This window comes from Trachinotus anak, unplaced genomic scaffold, assembly GCF_046630095.1.
Source record: "Trachinotus anak isolate AG129_WGS33_773 ecotype Australia unplaced genomic scaffold, CSIRO_AGI_Tana_v1 ptg000018l, whole genome shotgun sequence".
Lineage (NCBI taxonomy): Eukaryota > Metazoa > Chordata > Actinopteri > Carangiformes > Carangidae > Trachinotus > Trachinotus anak.
Window position 1 is genome coordinate 9547893 of NW_027273869.1, and position 13211 is coordinate 9561103.

Below are 13211 nucleotides of genomic sequence, written 5' to 3' on the forward strand. Positions count from 1 at the left end.
TAGAAAATATTATTTATAACGTGCAACAGTTTCTGCATAACCAACATATGAAGTACAGCTGGAGCTGAAGCAGTGCGGGCAAGATTAAGAGAAGATGTCTAGTTAATTGTAAGGGATCTTCTGTGAGGGTTTTTGCATATAAATCAATTAGAATTAGTTTAACATGTGCAAAATGATATGAAGTCTGGGTTATATCATTTAGAACAGTGAAAAGAAAGTGAAGTCATAGCCCGTAGATACTATGGAGTTATTTAGTGTGATATTAAAAAGAACTTAGACATGCACTTAGATAGATATGTTTGTATTTTTCCAATCTTATCTTCTAACTCTGTCTGTGGCTGTGTGTGAATGTGTGGCTGTGTGTGAATGTGTGTGCACAGCAACACCTGCAGGAGTTTTATAAGAAGCAACAGGAGCAGCTTCATCTGCAGCTTCTCCAGCAGCAACACCCTGGCAAGCAGGCTAAAGAGGTAGGTGCACAGCATACATATGGTTTCCTCACCACAACCAGAGATGTAAATGATTCAAGATCACATCAGTCGAAACAGGGGAATGACAGTAAATGCAGGGTATGTGCATGTTTAAATTGAATTCTTCAACCAACACCAAAACAGCACGCCAACTATACTGTTGCAGCTTTTCCTGGGAATGACTCCATTAATGAACTGTTCCAAGTTACAAACACCAACACTATGCATACGCACATATTCACACACACTCACTGATTTATTGAATGGAGACCAGAGACAAAGGGTCCTGGGTCCAACTCGTTAATGAACTGTTTCTGTGGGCATGCAAACACGCGCAAGCACATGCACCGCTGCTAAAGTTACAGTGTGTGCCGCTCATAAATCAAAGTGACAGGCAGACGGTGGACGGACACGGCTCTGTCTCGTTCTCTTTGGCTATCAGAGGAGAGGAGATGAGCATGACAGCCTCAGCCATATTTGCGTAACCGCGTTGGTGCTGAACCCTGAGAGCCAGTCTAGAGACACATCCAGACAACACTGTACGTGTGGAAGCAGTTAAATTGATCAGAAAAAAAAGATATCACGTAAACACACACACTCTGTCCCTCTTTTTTCTCTCACTCTGCGTTGCACCTCTCGGTGTCTCCTCAAGCAGCCCATTATGCTGCCCCTACAGGAAGCCGCAACTGACCTCCCGGCGGCTTTGTTTCTGTTTGGATTTGTGAATAGAGTTTTTCAGGGCCCCCGCCATCAAATATGGAATAGAAATTGCTCCCTTATTTCTCTTGAGGCAGGGTGGAGGTGCAGGGCAAACTGCCTCCCTCCATCACTCCATTATGCAGCCTGTTTTCCAGTGAGCGCATCACAAGTTTTACCCACCCCCTGTGCCTCCACCTCCACGCATTTCCAGGTCCACCAAACATACAGAAACATGAGATCATGACATGCTATATGCACATACACTTGTCTATGGAGAGGAGAGCAACAATTGGAAAACATCAAAATTATATTTAAAACATTACTCATGCATCTCCCCTTTAATATAAAAGACTAAAAAGACTGAGTATACTGAGTTATTACCGGAGTTTTCTGTGTTTGTTTTCAAACTTAAAATAGACATTTGTGATGTGGCACTGTTTCACAGCTTTGAGCAAAAGCCTCACTACCTCTCAGACTTGTTTTGCTGCCGTGACTGAGCTCGCTGTTTTTCCTTTTGTTGTTGTTGTTTTGCACCAGGCTTACGCAATTGCCTGTCTGGCCCAGCCATAAACAACTCTGTGAGGCAGCAAGGGGAGCAGAAAGGGGGTGAAGGGGTGGGGGTGGAGGGGTGGGGGCATTGTGCATGTGTGTGTGTTTATATTTGTGTCTGTGCATTCACACGCACGTGATGCTGTAAATCTCTCATTCTGCCAGCTCCCTCTGGCCACATAAGCTGTAACAGACCATCAGTGAAGGCGAGACAATTAACTATCAGGGGTTGGGGGGGGGGTGGAGGATTATACCAGAGGCTTAGTATCATACACAATCGCATGCCACATACACTGACAGGCTGGAGAGCTGGTATATCAGCACAGCTTTGTGCCTGTTTGTGAATGTGCTCTCATGGACACACACAAAGAGATGAGAAGGCAACAGCGCTGTGGTACAGCCCAAAAAACAGGAGGGAAGACTAAGTGAGCACAGACAGAGAGGGTGAGCTTGCAGAGAAACAGAAGAAGAGGCAGGGGGGTATAGCTAAGGTCACGACAGAGGCGAGCGAGTGCAGACTCTCTGTGCACTCACAGTACAAACACCGTCCTCTCACTCCTCTCCCTCTCTCTCAGTTGTTAATTCGTCTGTAATTTTCCCTCCCTCCTCTCCTCTCCGCTCCTCTCTTGCTCCTCTCTTCCTCCTCCTCCTCTCTATAGCAACAGCAGCAGCAGCAGCAGCTGGCCGCCCAGCAGCTCGTCTTCCAGCAGCAGCTCCTGCAGATGCAGCAGCTCCAGCAGCAGCAGCACCTGCTCAACATGCAGCGGCAGGGCCTGCTCTCGCTGCCCGGGCCCGCTCCCGGCCAAGCTGCCCTGCCCGGACAGACCCTGCCCCCGCAAGGTAAGAGGGGGAGGAGGAGCAGAGGAGGGGAAGGGGTGAAAAGTGGTGGGAGGAAGAGGGAGAAGGGAAGTGTTGGATGTGGTCGTGTTGATCCTGAGCACGTGACTTGCAGCAGTAGTGATCACATGCTTCCTGTGTTTTGTCTGCAGGTGTGTTTGACACTGTCTGGTCGTCTTCCATTGTTCCTTCCCACTGTCAGCTTTCAATCTTGTGACTCTAAGCCTGTCTGTCTCACTCCTCTTCTGTCTCTCTGTCCTGCCTGTCTTTGTCTTTCTCATTGGTATGCACCTGTGTCCCCTCTAAGTATGTTTATCTTTAAGTATGTTTGTCTGTCTGCCTTCCCCTCATTGGTATGCTCTTCTGCCATCCACTTTTTCCCTAACTCTCCACATGATGGTCTTGTTTAGTCTTCCATTTGTCCTCTCTCTCTCTCTCTCTCTCTCTCTCTCTCTCTCTCTCTCTCTCTCTCTTCCTCTTGTCTGATTATGGCTTTCTTTGTCTACCTGTGTTTCTCTCTCAGCTCTGCACTGCCTGTGTTTGTTTTTGTCGTTCTTCCATCTCTGTCTCTATTCCCCAGCTACACAACCCCCTCCTTCCTTCCCCGGTTGTTTTTGTTGTTGTTTTTGTTGTTGTTTACTGCCTTCACTGAGAGCCTGAGGAGAGGAGAAAGAGAGGAACAAAAAAGGACAGAGAGAGAGAGTAAGAGAAAGAGAGAGAGCAAAACAGGCTCCATTTTCTCCTCCTGAGCCAAGTAAACACCTATGTTTGTTGTTTACCACCAAAATGGCGCAGACAGAAAACAACAGCCAGGGAGATGTTAGAGGGAAATCAAAGGAGTGAATATTGCCTAATTAGTTGCCAAGCTGAAAACAAGCGGTGGACAAAGCTTGTTTATCTCACATACACTGTACACACACTGACTGTAATCAATGTTTTATAGTTCTTGCTGATTGAAAACACACAAATGTTTGAGGCTGAGGACGATATGAGTGATCTGTGAACAGGTAGTATCAATATCTAACTGGAAGAAGAAGAAGAAGAAGAAGAAGAGCAGTTTTATTGATGAGCGAAGTATAAGTTCAAATTCAGGTGTTCAGTGAAGGAGCTATGGATGAGGTCACTTAGTGAGGGTGAGGCCTTGAGTCATGCAGCTTTACACAACTTTTCTAGCTGTTGCATGAAGTGTGCAGAGTTTGGGATTCAGCTTTTGTCTCACACTGGATAATAACTCACTCTCTGTCTTTGTTTCTCCGTCTCTTTTTTTTTTTTTTTTTTTTCTCTCCGTCTTGATTTCTCTAGCTGGCCTGAGCCCAGCAGAGCTCCAGCAGTTGTGGAAGGATGTGACTGGAGGCGGCGGTCACACCATGGAGGACAACGGCATCAAACACAGCAGCAGTGGCACTGGCAACGGCGGGAGTGGCGGCGGTTTAGATCTCTCCACCAACAACTCTTCTTCAACTACCTCCTCCTCCAATCCCGCCAAAGCATCACCGCCCATCTCTCACCATTCCATCGCCAACGGACAGTCCCCCGCCCTCAACCACAGAAGAGAGAGAGAAAGGGAACGGGAAAGGGAGCGAGAGAGGTATAATAATTCAAATGTCACCCACCCACCTTTTTGATACAGCACCAAAGCAAAGAGGAGAGAAGATGAAAAGTTTACAGAGGCATGGTTGTTACCCAGCACACAAGCTTGTTGTTTTTGTGTAGGAACACATTAGAACGCCGCACTTACATCCACAGCGTTTGTCCTCATTTAAAATAACAGCGTTGCTACTACAGGGAAAACATGATGTTTTGTTTATTTGTTCAATAGTTTATTAGTGTCTTGATAATATAAAAAAAATATAGCCTTGTTGTCCCCGGGGGACCACGTGCGCCATTGAACGCGCTTAGCTTGCACACAGATATCAAAAGCAGGGAAAGGAAGCCATGCAGGCAGGCGCACTTACAACAAGCCTCTCTGGCAGGCAAGACAAGGTAACCTGCTTGTACATTAAGTATTTAGTGCTTTCTCTCTTTTTTTCTCTTTTGAAAATTACCTTCCTTGCTTACTTGTCATGTAAACAGAATACGTGATGCCTTGAGTGGCGTTTCCAGGATGTTTATCCTTGTGATGGCGTCTTTTATAAATGCACCCAGCACCAAAACACTGAGTGTTCACATATCTGCCTATCTGGCCCATGCATTATTCAAAGGCTTTTCTTGGGCGATATTATAATAAGGACTTAGGGTAGCGGTGTGTGCGTATGTGTCTGTGTGGATGCTTGGTAGAGACTTGCACTGGAGGTGGAAGTGCTGTGTAATTGGTTTAAAGTAGATGCTATCTCTCCAGTACCACTAAAAGGAGGCTTGAAAAAGATATCTTTAGAAGGAAGACAGAAAGAAAGAGAGAGGTAGGGAGGGAATGAGAAGAGAAGGAAAAAAGGAGGGAAAAAAAGACTTTTTATCTGCCTGTGTCCCGGGGGGTTGTGTGGTGTCTCATAATGATCGAACAAGGAGTATTGTCAGGAGCACTGCTTACTAACATGCCACAGATCGATATGGGAAAAGCCCCTCTGTAAAACATAGTGTGAGCTGTGCCAGTACTAACACATACACATATTCATGGGCCACACACACAGGCATGCATGCACATCGTCATCGACCACACACAAACACGCACAGACATAACCTATAAGTAGACAAACACACACATACACTATGCATCGCGTTCTTATTCGCATTTTCACACACAGACAGACGTGCGCAGCAGTGCCAAGACTAAAGGTTAAACTGTCATCTTTAATAGGATGTGCTGTCTAGGCAGGGTCGTAACTTATTTGGGTGCCATTTGAAAAACGCCTGAGCACCCCTGCTCCCCTTGTCCTCAAAGAACATAAGTTACACACAGTATTAATCTCCTGATGAAAATTATATGGCTGTCTGGATTTTTAATGTTTACTTGAAAGCCTCCACCCCTCCTCCCCATAATAGCTTTACAAGATGTGATGGTGGTTGTGGTGGAGACAAAGCTACAGTTCACTCTACTGTAGATTTCCACTGGGGACGTTAGCTGAAGTTATGTTCAGCTAACGCTTGCATATTGTGATTATTTAGATTTAGATTCATCAAATCTTTCCTATTTTAATCAGCCACTGTCAATATATGTGTATAGTTCTCTTTTACTGTGTTTCTCCTGTCAAGCTTTAGTTTTTGACTATTTGCCTGAACTGACCTATTTCCACCTCTTTCTAGCTGATAGTAACCTCACACAAACCCTCTCTAGTCTGTTGTAGATTCTGTGATGAACTGGATGCTCCCCTTCCCTTCTTACTCTCCTGACCTTCCTCTTGCTCTTTGCTGTTTGTTCATTTCTCTTTCTGTTTCTGTCTCCTTTTTTTTCTGTCTCTGTCTCTAGTTCACTACATGAAGAAAGCGGAGGGACCCACCCCCTGTACGGTCACGGTGTGTGTAAGTGGCCTGGCTGCGAGAACATCTGTGAGGACTTCGGACAGTTTTTGAAGTAAGAACATGCACTAAGACACAGATGTTCTCCTGGAGATGATGTCTGCTCTGCTAACACCATGTGGGATTTTGTGTATGCGTACAAGAAGCGAAGATCTATTTTAGTGTAAAACACACAGAAGTTATCCCCCTACACTACAGCACCTCCTCTCTGTGGGTACAGAGGAGCCTAACAAAGAAAACATCACTGCCTTTTCAAAGAGCACATTTTGACCTTCCAGACAGCCAGTTGACAGGGTTCAGCTCTAGCAGCACAGGATTCAAACCAACTCTGATCCATAACAAATCTCCTTCCTGGCGTGGAAGGGCCTGATAGGTTTGTGAAAAAGCGTCAAAAGCTAATGGCAACTCGCACGGCCGCACACTTACCTCCACAACAAAGGCCCCCATTCACTGTTGTCATGGTGCAGGCGCCAGAGCGAATGAACTCTTCATGCTCCATCAACAATTTAGTTAATTAGCTCATTTGTAATTGGCCGGCTTTGTTGCCAGGATGTTAGTGGGGGGACATCAAAGGAAGAAGGTGTTTGCAGCACTGCTGATTACAGGTTATCACATTGCCACTCACTGAGAGTCTCTCTCTCTCTCTCTCTCTCTCCCTCTCTCTCTCACTATCACTCTTTCCCTGGCTCCCTGCTCTCACACAGAGAAGAAAAGAAAGGGAAAGCTTTAATTTGAATATTCTAATTAGATTTGTAATTAACTGTGAAATAACGATCTGGCGAGTGTTTTTCATGGGCTGTAAATGTCCATGTGAATTCGCATAAACTCTTGAAATCAGGACATTGTTCTGGTGTATTTTCCAAATTATGCATTTTTCTACAGTGGTGACTGTAATAAGTTGCAGAAAGCTGAATTTTTTTTTTTTTTTTTTTTTTTTTTTTTACTGAAACAAGAAAGTAGTCCACCCATGGGGATCTGCTGGAGGATTTAGGTCAGGCGTTTGCTAATTCTACAGCAGCTTGTGAATTAAATCTAGAAGGTGTATCTGTAAAATGACTCTAATAAACCTGGTGTTTATCAGTCAGACAGAGCATTAGGCTGCTTTTTCACACTCTGTCAAGGCATACAATACACTCAACGCAATCATAAGTGACAGCGATGGATTTAAATGAATCTGAGGTGAATGTATATAACAACTAGAGCCTGACAAGCCTGTTTGCTTATCCCCTGTGGAAAATCTGTCACATACATGTTAATGTCAATATCAATTTTCCAGAGCGGGACATGACATATCCATAGGCATCATCTAGTGTGATTCTGTGAAAAGCCAGTGTTGCTGTGTACAGTCCATTGTCCGGCCTGAACTACATGTACACTAGTCCAGGTAGAAGAGTTTGCCTTGCAGCTTGGGAACAGATGTGTGTGTGTGAGGAGGAAAGCCTGTATCGGATTAGCACGTTTTCTGATATCTTGTCCTATCACCTTGGTACACTTACTTAAAGAAGACATCAGTCTATCCCTCTGCACTGTGCGCTCTGTTCACACACAAACATGCTTAAGTCTGTGTGCTCTTAGGATACTGTGTCCTGGTGGCTTAGCTGGTTATTTAGGTGAGGGGCAGAGATACACTGTATAAATCGCTGTGCCTGTGAATGCAGTAAGCTGGTAAACCAGTGCAAAAGGATGCATGGTTGTAAAGACAAACTGAGAGAGTGAGAAAGACAGACGGAGAGAAAACAGGTAGATTTCAAACTTGAAAGCGAAAGCACAGGTTGGCAGACGGTTTTGTAAGAACACTTGCCAGAACATTGGCTGCTACAAAACAGAGCACTGTCTTGGTTCAGCCCCCCCACCCCTCCCTGCACACATCCCTGCAAGTCAGAGGCTGGCTCTATACTGTAACCCAGCCAGCACATGAAAACAGACTCCAACAAAGAAGGCAGGCTCGTCATCAGAACAAAGATGGCTGCTCTGTGGCGTGCCTTGGAGCAGTGATTGTCGGTGTCAGAGGGAGTCCTTTCATGTTTCCGGAGATGCCAGTCGACTGCACACACACAGATGCACACATGCACACACACACAGGCACAGTTTAAACGGGGTTACATAAAGTGGGTGTCAGATTTAGATGACAGTTTAGATGTTGGTAGTTGGGTGTAGGTTACGTGGGGGGTGGGGGTGGGGGGGAGGGGGCAAGTCAAGCTGGCGTCTCGTATCTCGCTGTAGGAGCTCAGCTCAGCGGCAGTGACACGTTTAGTCACCTATTGTTTTGTTGCATGAAGAAACTTGTCAAGATCAGCATTTAATAGCTCCTCAGCGTGCTTTTAAGTGTTCTCACCTGGAAGAGGTAGCCGCGAGGTGGCTGGCACCCTGAATTAGCTCTCTGAAGTTCAAAATGAAATAATATTGCTGGGAATGTTTCTTGAGCAGTGGGTGTTGGAGTGTGTGTGTGTGTGTGTGTGTGTGTATTTGTGTTAGTTACATGAGATGAGAGGAGAAACATTACCACTATTAGTGCATGTGCTGGAGCTATTTTTGCAGGGAGCCTTTAAGGTAAATTTAAGAACAGAAAATGCAATAAATAATTGAACATATGTATAATAATTTGCACAGTGTCATGAAGCCATATTTGGCTGTACACTTACTACTTAAGATCATTCTTGATTTCATGCTTCTCTCAGTTTAAAATAATAAAGAAATATCCAGTTTGATGCTTCTTCTCCAGCATTAAACACGTCTTTGGCCTTTTCCCTCATATACCCTCTTTTAAATGAATGTCCTCCCACCTCAGTAACATACAGTCAGTCTCATATAAACAGATACTTGCTCCCACACACACACAGACACACACTTAACTCTTCCACTCTCTGTCACCTCTCCACTCTCCTTATTACTGGCAGGAAGGCAGACTCCATGTTAAAATGGCAAGCTCAGCCGCTAACCTGAACGTTGGTGTCTGTAACCCGCTGCTAATTAAACCCACAAGGCAGCAGCCAAGTGTCTTCATCTCTATATAATGCACACACACACACACACACACACACACACACACACATACATACACACACATACTGTGGAGGCAGGCAGGCAGTCAGGCAGGCCCCTGGCCCCTGGATAGCTGAGTTTCCCTCTACCCCTCCACATGTCTACTGCTCTGTGACAAGACCTTTAAAACGGGGGGCATTACTTATGCACCACCACCATGGGGAGAGGGTGTGAGGGTGTGAGCGTATATGTGTTTGTCTATGCGTAACATACGTGTGTAGCTACATACATATGTGTTTATGTATCTTCTCTTTCTTATCTGACTGAACTGGTGTTTGTGTGTCACATGTAGACAGTTAGAGGGCCTAACTCACTGTTCTCTGCTGGGCCTTTGTAGCCCCTGATAATACACACAGACAATTAGCAGAAAAGCATCATCCATGTATGCTGGCCTGAGTAGATTTATTATTGGGCCCTTAGTGGACGTTGAGGGCCTTTACATATTCATATTCACAGCTGTGGGGAAAAACCTCTGAGATGTTTTGTTCTCTTCTCTTCAAGAAAGGAGAGAAACCGCAACATTCAGTAAAAACAAATCTGTATCTGAGGGTTGAAAAACCACCTCTCTACCCCCTCCATCTCCATTTATCAATCTCTTTATTTGCTGTTATTTGCTTTGATTTCTCTACCTTTGCTACATCTCTCAATCTCCATATCCATCCTTTCTTCCCTGTTCTCACATGACCTTCATCACATGGGTAATTCCCTCTTCGGGGTAGAAATCAATGTGCCTCTAAAACGAAGCTTGAACAGTAAACATAAAACCAGGCCTGACAGTGAAACATGCATCCTCCACCTCTAAATCAGCTACTCTGACTCCTTCTTTATGTCTTAATTTCTTCATACTTCACATTTTCACCTCCATATTATTTAGATTTGGTTATAATGAGAGGAAAACAATGGGCAGCAAAGATCAGAGCTGCAGTGTAATGACAATTTTCTCACATCTATGAAAAAAACATAAGAGAAATGGCTTGGAAGGAAATAAAATAAGAGTAAAGGGATTTGTGTAATTAGAGAAGACAGTTTTGTAGTTCAGAGAGGTGTGTTTCTGCCCACATCTCAGTAAATAAGATGTTCTTTCATTATTGTTTTCTGTCTGCCTGTCTGTGTCTGCCCCCCGTTCTCCCTTTTCTATGGCATTATTAATGCACAGTAGGACATGCTGCCATTTGAATATTTCATAAATACATGTAGTAATCTGCCTGTAATCACCTTGCTAACTGGCCAGCAGTGGAACGTGTGTGCATGAGAATAACCGGCTGCAGGACTGAGCAGAGGCCTTCACGCACAAACACGCACACATTGACAAAAATATAAGAAAAACAAGCTGCTTGTCGATGAGAGGCAAACTTAATAAAGATTTTTTTACGCCTCTCTCTTTTTTTTGTAATGAGGTATCTTCAGGGACAGCGAGCAGCCCGCTCTGTGCTTTTGAAGCAGCTGTAATTCATGACACACGCCATACATCAAGTGCATAAGATAGCATTATGGGCAGTGAAATGAAAAGGGTATTTGCAACATTAGTTCCCTCATCCTGCGAGGGACATGATTAAATGATTAATGAAATGCCCCCTTTTTGCATGCGCATTCTGAAACAGCAATTAGGCACAGGGCTGGAGAAATCCACCAGTTCGTCCCTCCCCTCCCTGCTGCTATCCCTCATCCATCCCACTCCCCACCCCTCCTTTTTTAATGCTATCTCATTCTTGATTTATAATGAAACATTTCTGAGCATTAGACCTGGAATGGTTACAAAAGTATAAGCAGGGATGAGATGGAAGGGTTTTAAATGTGTGCAGTGTAATTGAAAGGTACAGAGCTATTGTGATTACAAATGTGCTATTCAGCTTTTGATTGGCAGGCCAAGAGAAGCCGGCTCAATGAGTTGTCTTGTTTTGCACATTGCAGATAAACAAGAAGTGAGGGGTTTGGAAGAGAATATGGGGGAATATGTGGTGGGAGTGTGTATTTCTTTATGTTTGTGTATCTGTGTGTGTGTGTGTGTGTGTGTGTGTGTGTGTGTGTGTGTGTGTGTGTGTGTGTGAGCGCACTTTTTTGTGTGCCAATCAGTGTTTGTGCAAGTTCATGATAATGTAAGTGAGTGTGTGTGTTCTTAGATAAAGTGAAAGCTAGGGAGAGAGGGAGAGATTTTGTACTCCCTCTAATGCACTGGAGGCAGCGCTGTAAATGATCATTGAAGGGTCTGCAAGCTAACCTATAATTACTGGAGATAAAGTGGCAGCTCTGGCATTTCATAAGCATGCCTCCTCAAAGCTTGCTTTGTGAGTTTGTCACCAATGATCATTTAGATAGAGGCTCATTACCCAGCATCACAACACTTTAGAAACCCCTTTTCGCCCCATATTTGTGTACTGTGTTTTTGTGTGTGTGTCTGTGTATGTGTGCCTTGGAATAAAGGTCTATCTTAATGGTGAGGCTCTTTTGTGTCCTACAGACAAAATCCAATCAAGACAAAAACCCTCATTGACTGTTATGGCTGTCTGGCTGCCTTTTTCCTTCTAATGAGGCGAACACACCAGATACATTTAATATGTCTGCCGCTGGATAATGCACCTTCAGTTGAAGAGCTGCTTTTGTGTGTCAAATGTTGCTGGTGTTAAATTGTGTGTATTGTTTTCGGTAAACGAAGGAGACAAAGCTGTTCTGCTGGGCTAGCATCTTTTATTCTCCATAGAAAGCAGCGCTTAGGGTGGCACTGAAGTTAGCCATCTAAACTGGCACAGGCCTATTGTCATGTTAAACATGGCGCCACACACCGTCATGTTACTTCTAATTACCTCATTTCAGAGTGGAACAATGCTTCCTAACAGGATCCTATAGATAATTGTCCCAGTATAGAAATATAATCATAAAAACAAAACAGTGTTGAAGTTGATACTGTAATTATCATCCTCCACAATTTTGATTGTCATTAAAATAAAAATACATTTCTGTCCTTTTCTAGCTGTGGCATATTTGATAGATGTTTGAAGTTGGTGTGTAACTCTATCTCCCTCTGTCTGTCCCGTCAGGCATCTAAACAGCGAACACGCCCTCGACGATCGGAGCACAGCTCAGTGTAGAGTCCAGATGCAAGTCGTACAGCAGCTGGAAATACAAGTAAGTTTTCTTTTAGATAAAAAGAACACCTAGTACGTAGTTAGAACAAAGCTATGTGAATTGTTATATTTTTACCATTGTCACATTTTACTGCAAGTGAACTCCATTCTCATTTAAGTCACCAATCATCTAGTCAAAACTTTATTTTTTGAAAGTTGTGTGAGTGAGAGAAAGGCCACACTGTGGTCTGCTTAATATTTCCAGACAAGCAGGACCTGCCGAATTCAACAAAGCCACTAAACAAAGGAATCCTCAGGCCTTACAACGAAAGCCATTATGGCTGTTTTAATTGAATTAAGCGTGTGCTTTATTTTCTCTGCTTTCTTTTTTTTTTCTCTTTTTCTTTCCAATTAATAGCAAGCGCATCTCTCCCGGTCTGCTGTGTTAATTAACTGCACTTTGCACCTGAAGAAAGCTCAAAAGGAGGGAACTATTTTCAGTAGGTGGAGCGTGACCTTATTAAGGAGTCATGCTGGCTAGATAATGAGAGCGCTGATTGAGCGCTCTCATTATTACTCAGCACTGCTGACAACCGCTCCTCTTCCTTTAGAAACAAATAGATATGTATGTTTTAAATTAGGCTCAAACAAAGTGACAGCTGGAAATATTGAGTCTGCCGACTGAAACCAGGCCTCAGCTTCCTCAGGTTTTGCACAGTATTACATTTTGGGTCAGAGGTGACCAGTTCCTCTCAATATATGAAGTTATTATTATTAGAATGGGATCAATACTCTTAGAAATATTAGGAATATGGCGGCAGAAGTATGGAGCTGTAACTTGTGTTCTCACCATCTGTTGTGCAGTTCTCTAGCCAGAGTCCTAAAAGCCTGCATGAAGCCAAGCTTCACCTTTGTATTTGTAGTTTGTATTTAATTATTAGGCATCTGAGGGAGGGTCTTAAAAGTAAAGAAATGCTAATTGCATGTAAAGAATGACTAAAATGCAAGTTATTTATTAAATTTTATCTGTTTTTTTATGTTTTGTTTGTCATTTCAACACAAATCTGTTGGAGTTTGCTCTTTACAGTGTGACCAATTA

At 43.8% G+C, this 13211-nt stretch overlaps 1 protein-coding gene across 9 annotated transcripts in view; it reads left to right on the top strand.

The window, feature by feature from the left end:
• foxp2 (forkhead box P2) overlaps positions 1-13211 on the top strand; it is a 105189-nt gene that overhangs the window by 72639 nt on the left and 19339 nt on the right. For 7 of the 9 annotated variants that reach the window (XM_071502069.1, XM_071502073.1, XM_071502075.1 and 4 more), the window contains 5 exons: positions 381-470; positions 2378-2558; positions 3858-4143; positions 5959-6063; positions 12086-12173. In XM_071502069.1, coding sequence (XP_071358170.1) covers positions 381-470; positions 2378-2558; positions 3858-4143; positions 5959-6063; positions 12086-12173 — 750 coding nt within the window. The remainder of the gene's footprint in view (positions 1-380; positions 471-2377; positions 2559-3857; positions 4144-5958; positions 6064-12085; positions 12174-13211) is intronic. The other 2 variants (XM_071502072.1, XM_071502078.1) reach the window with 1 other exon arrangement.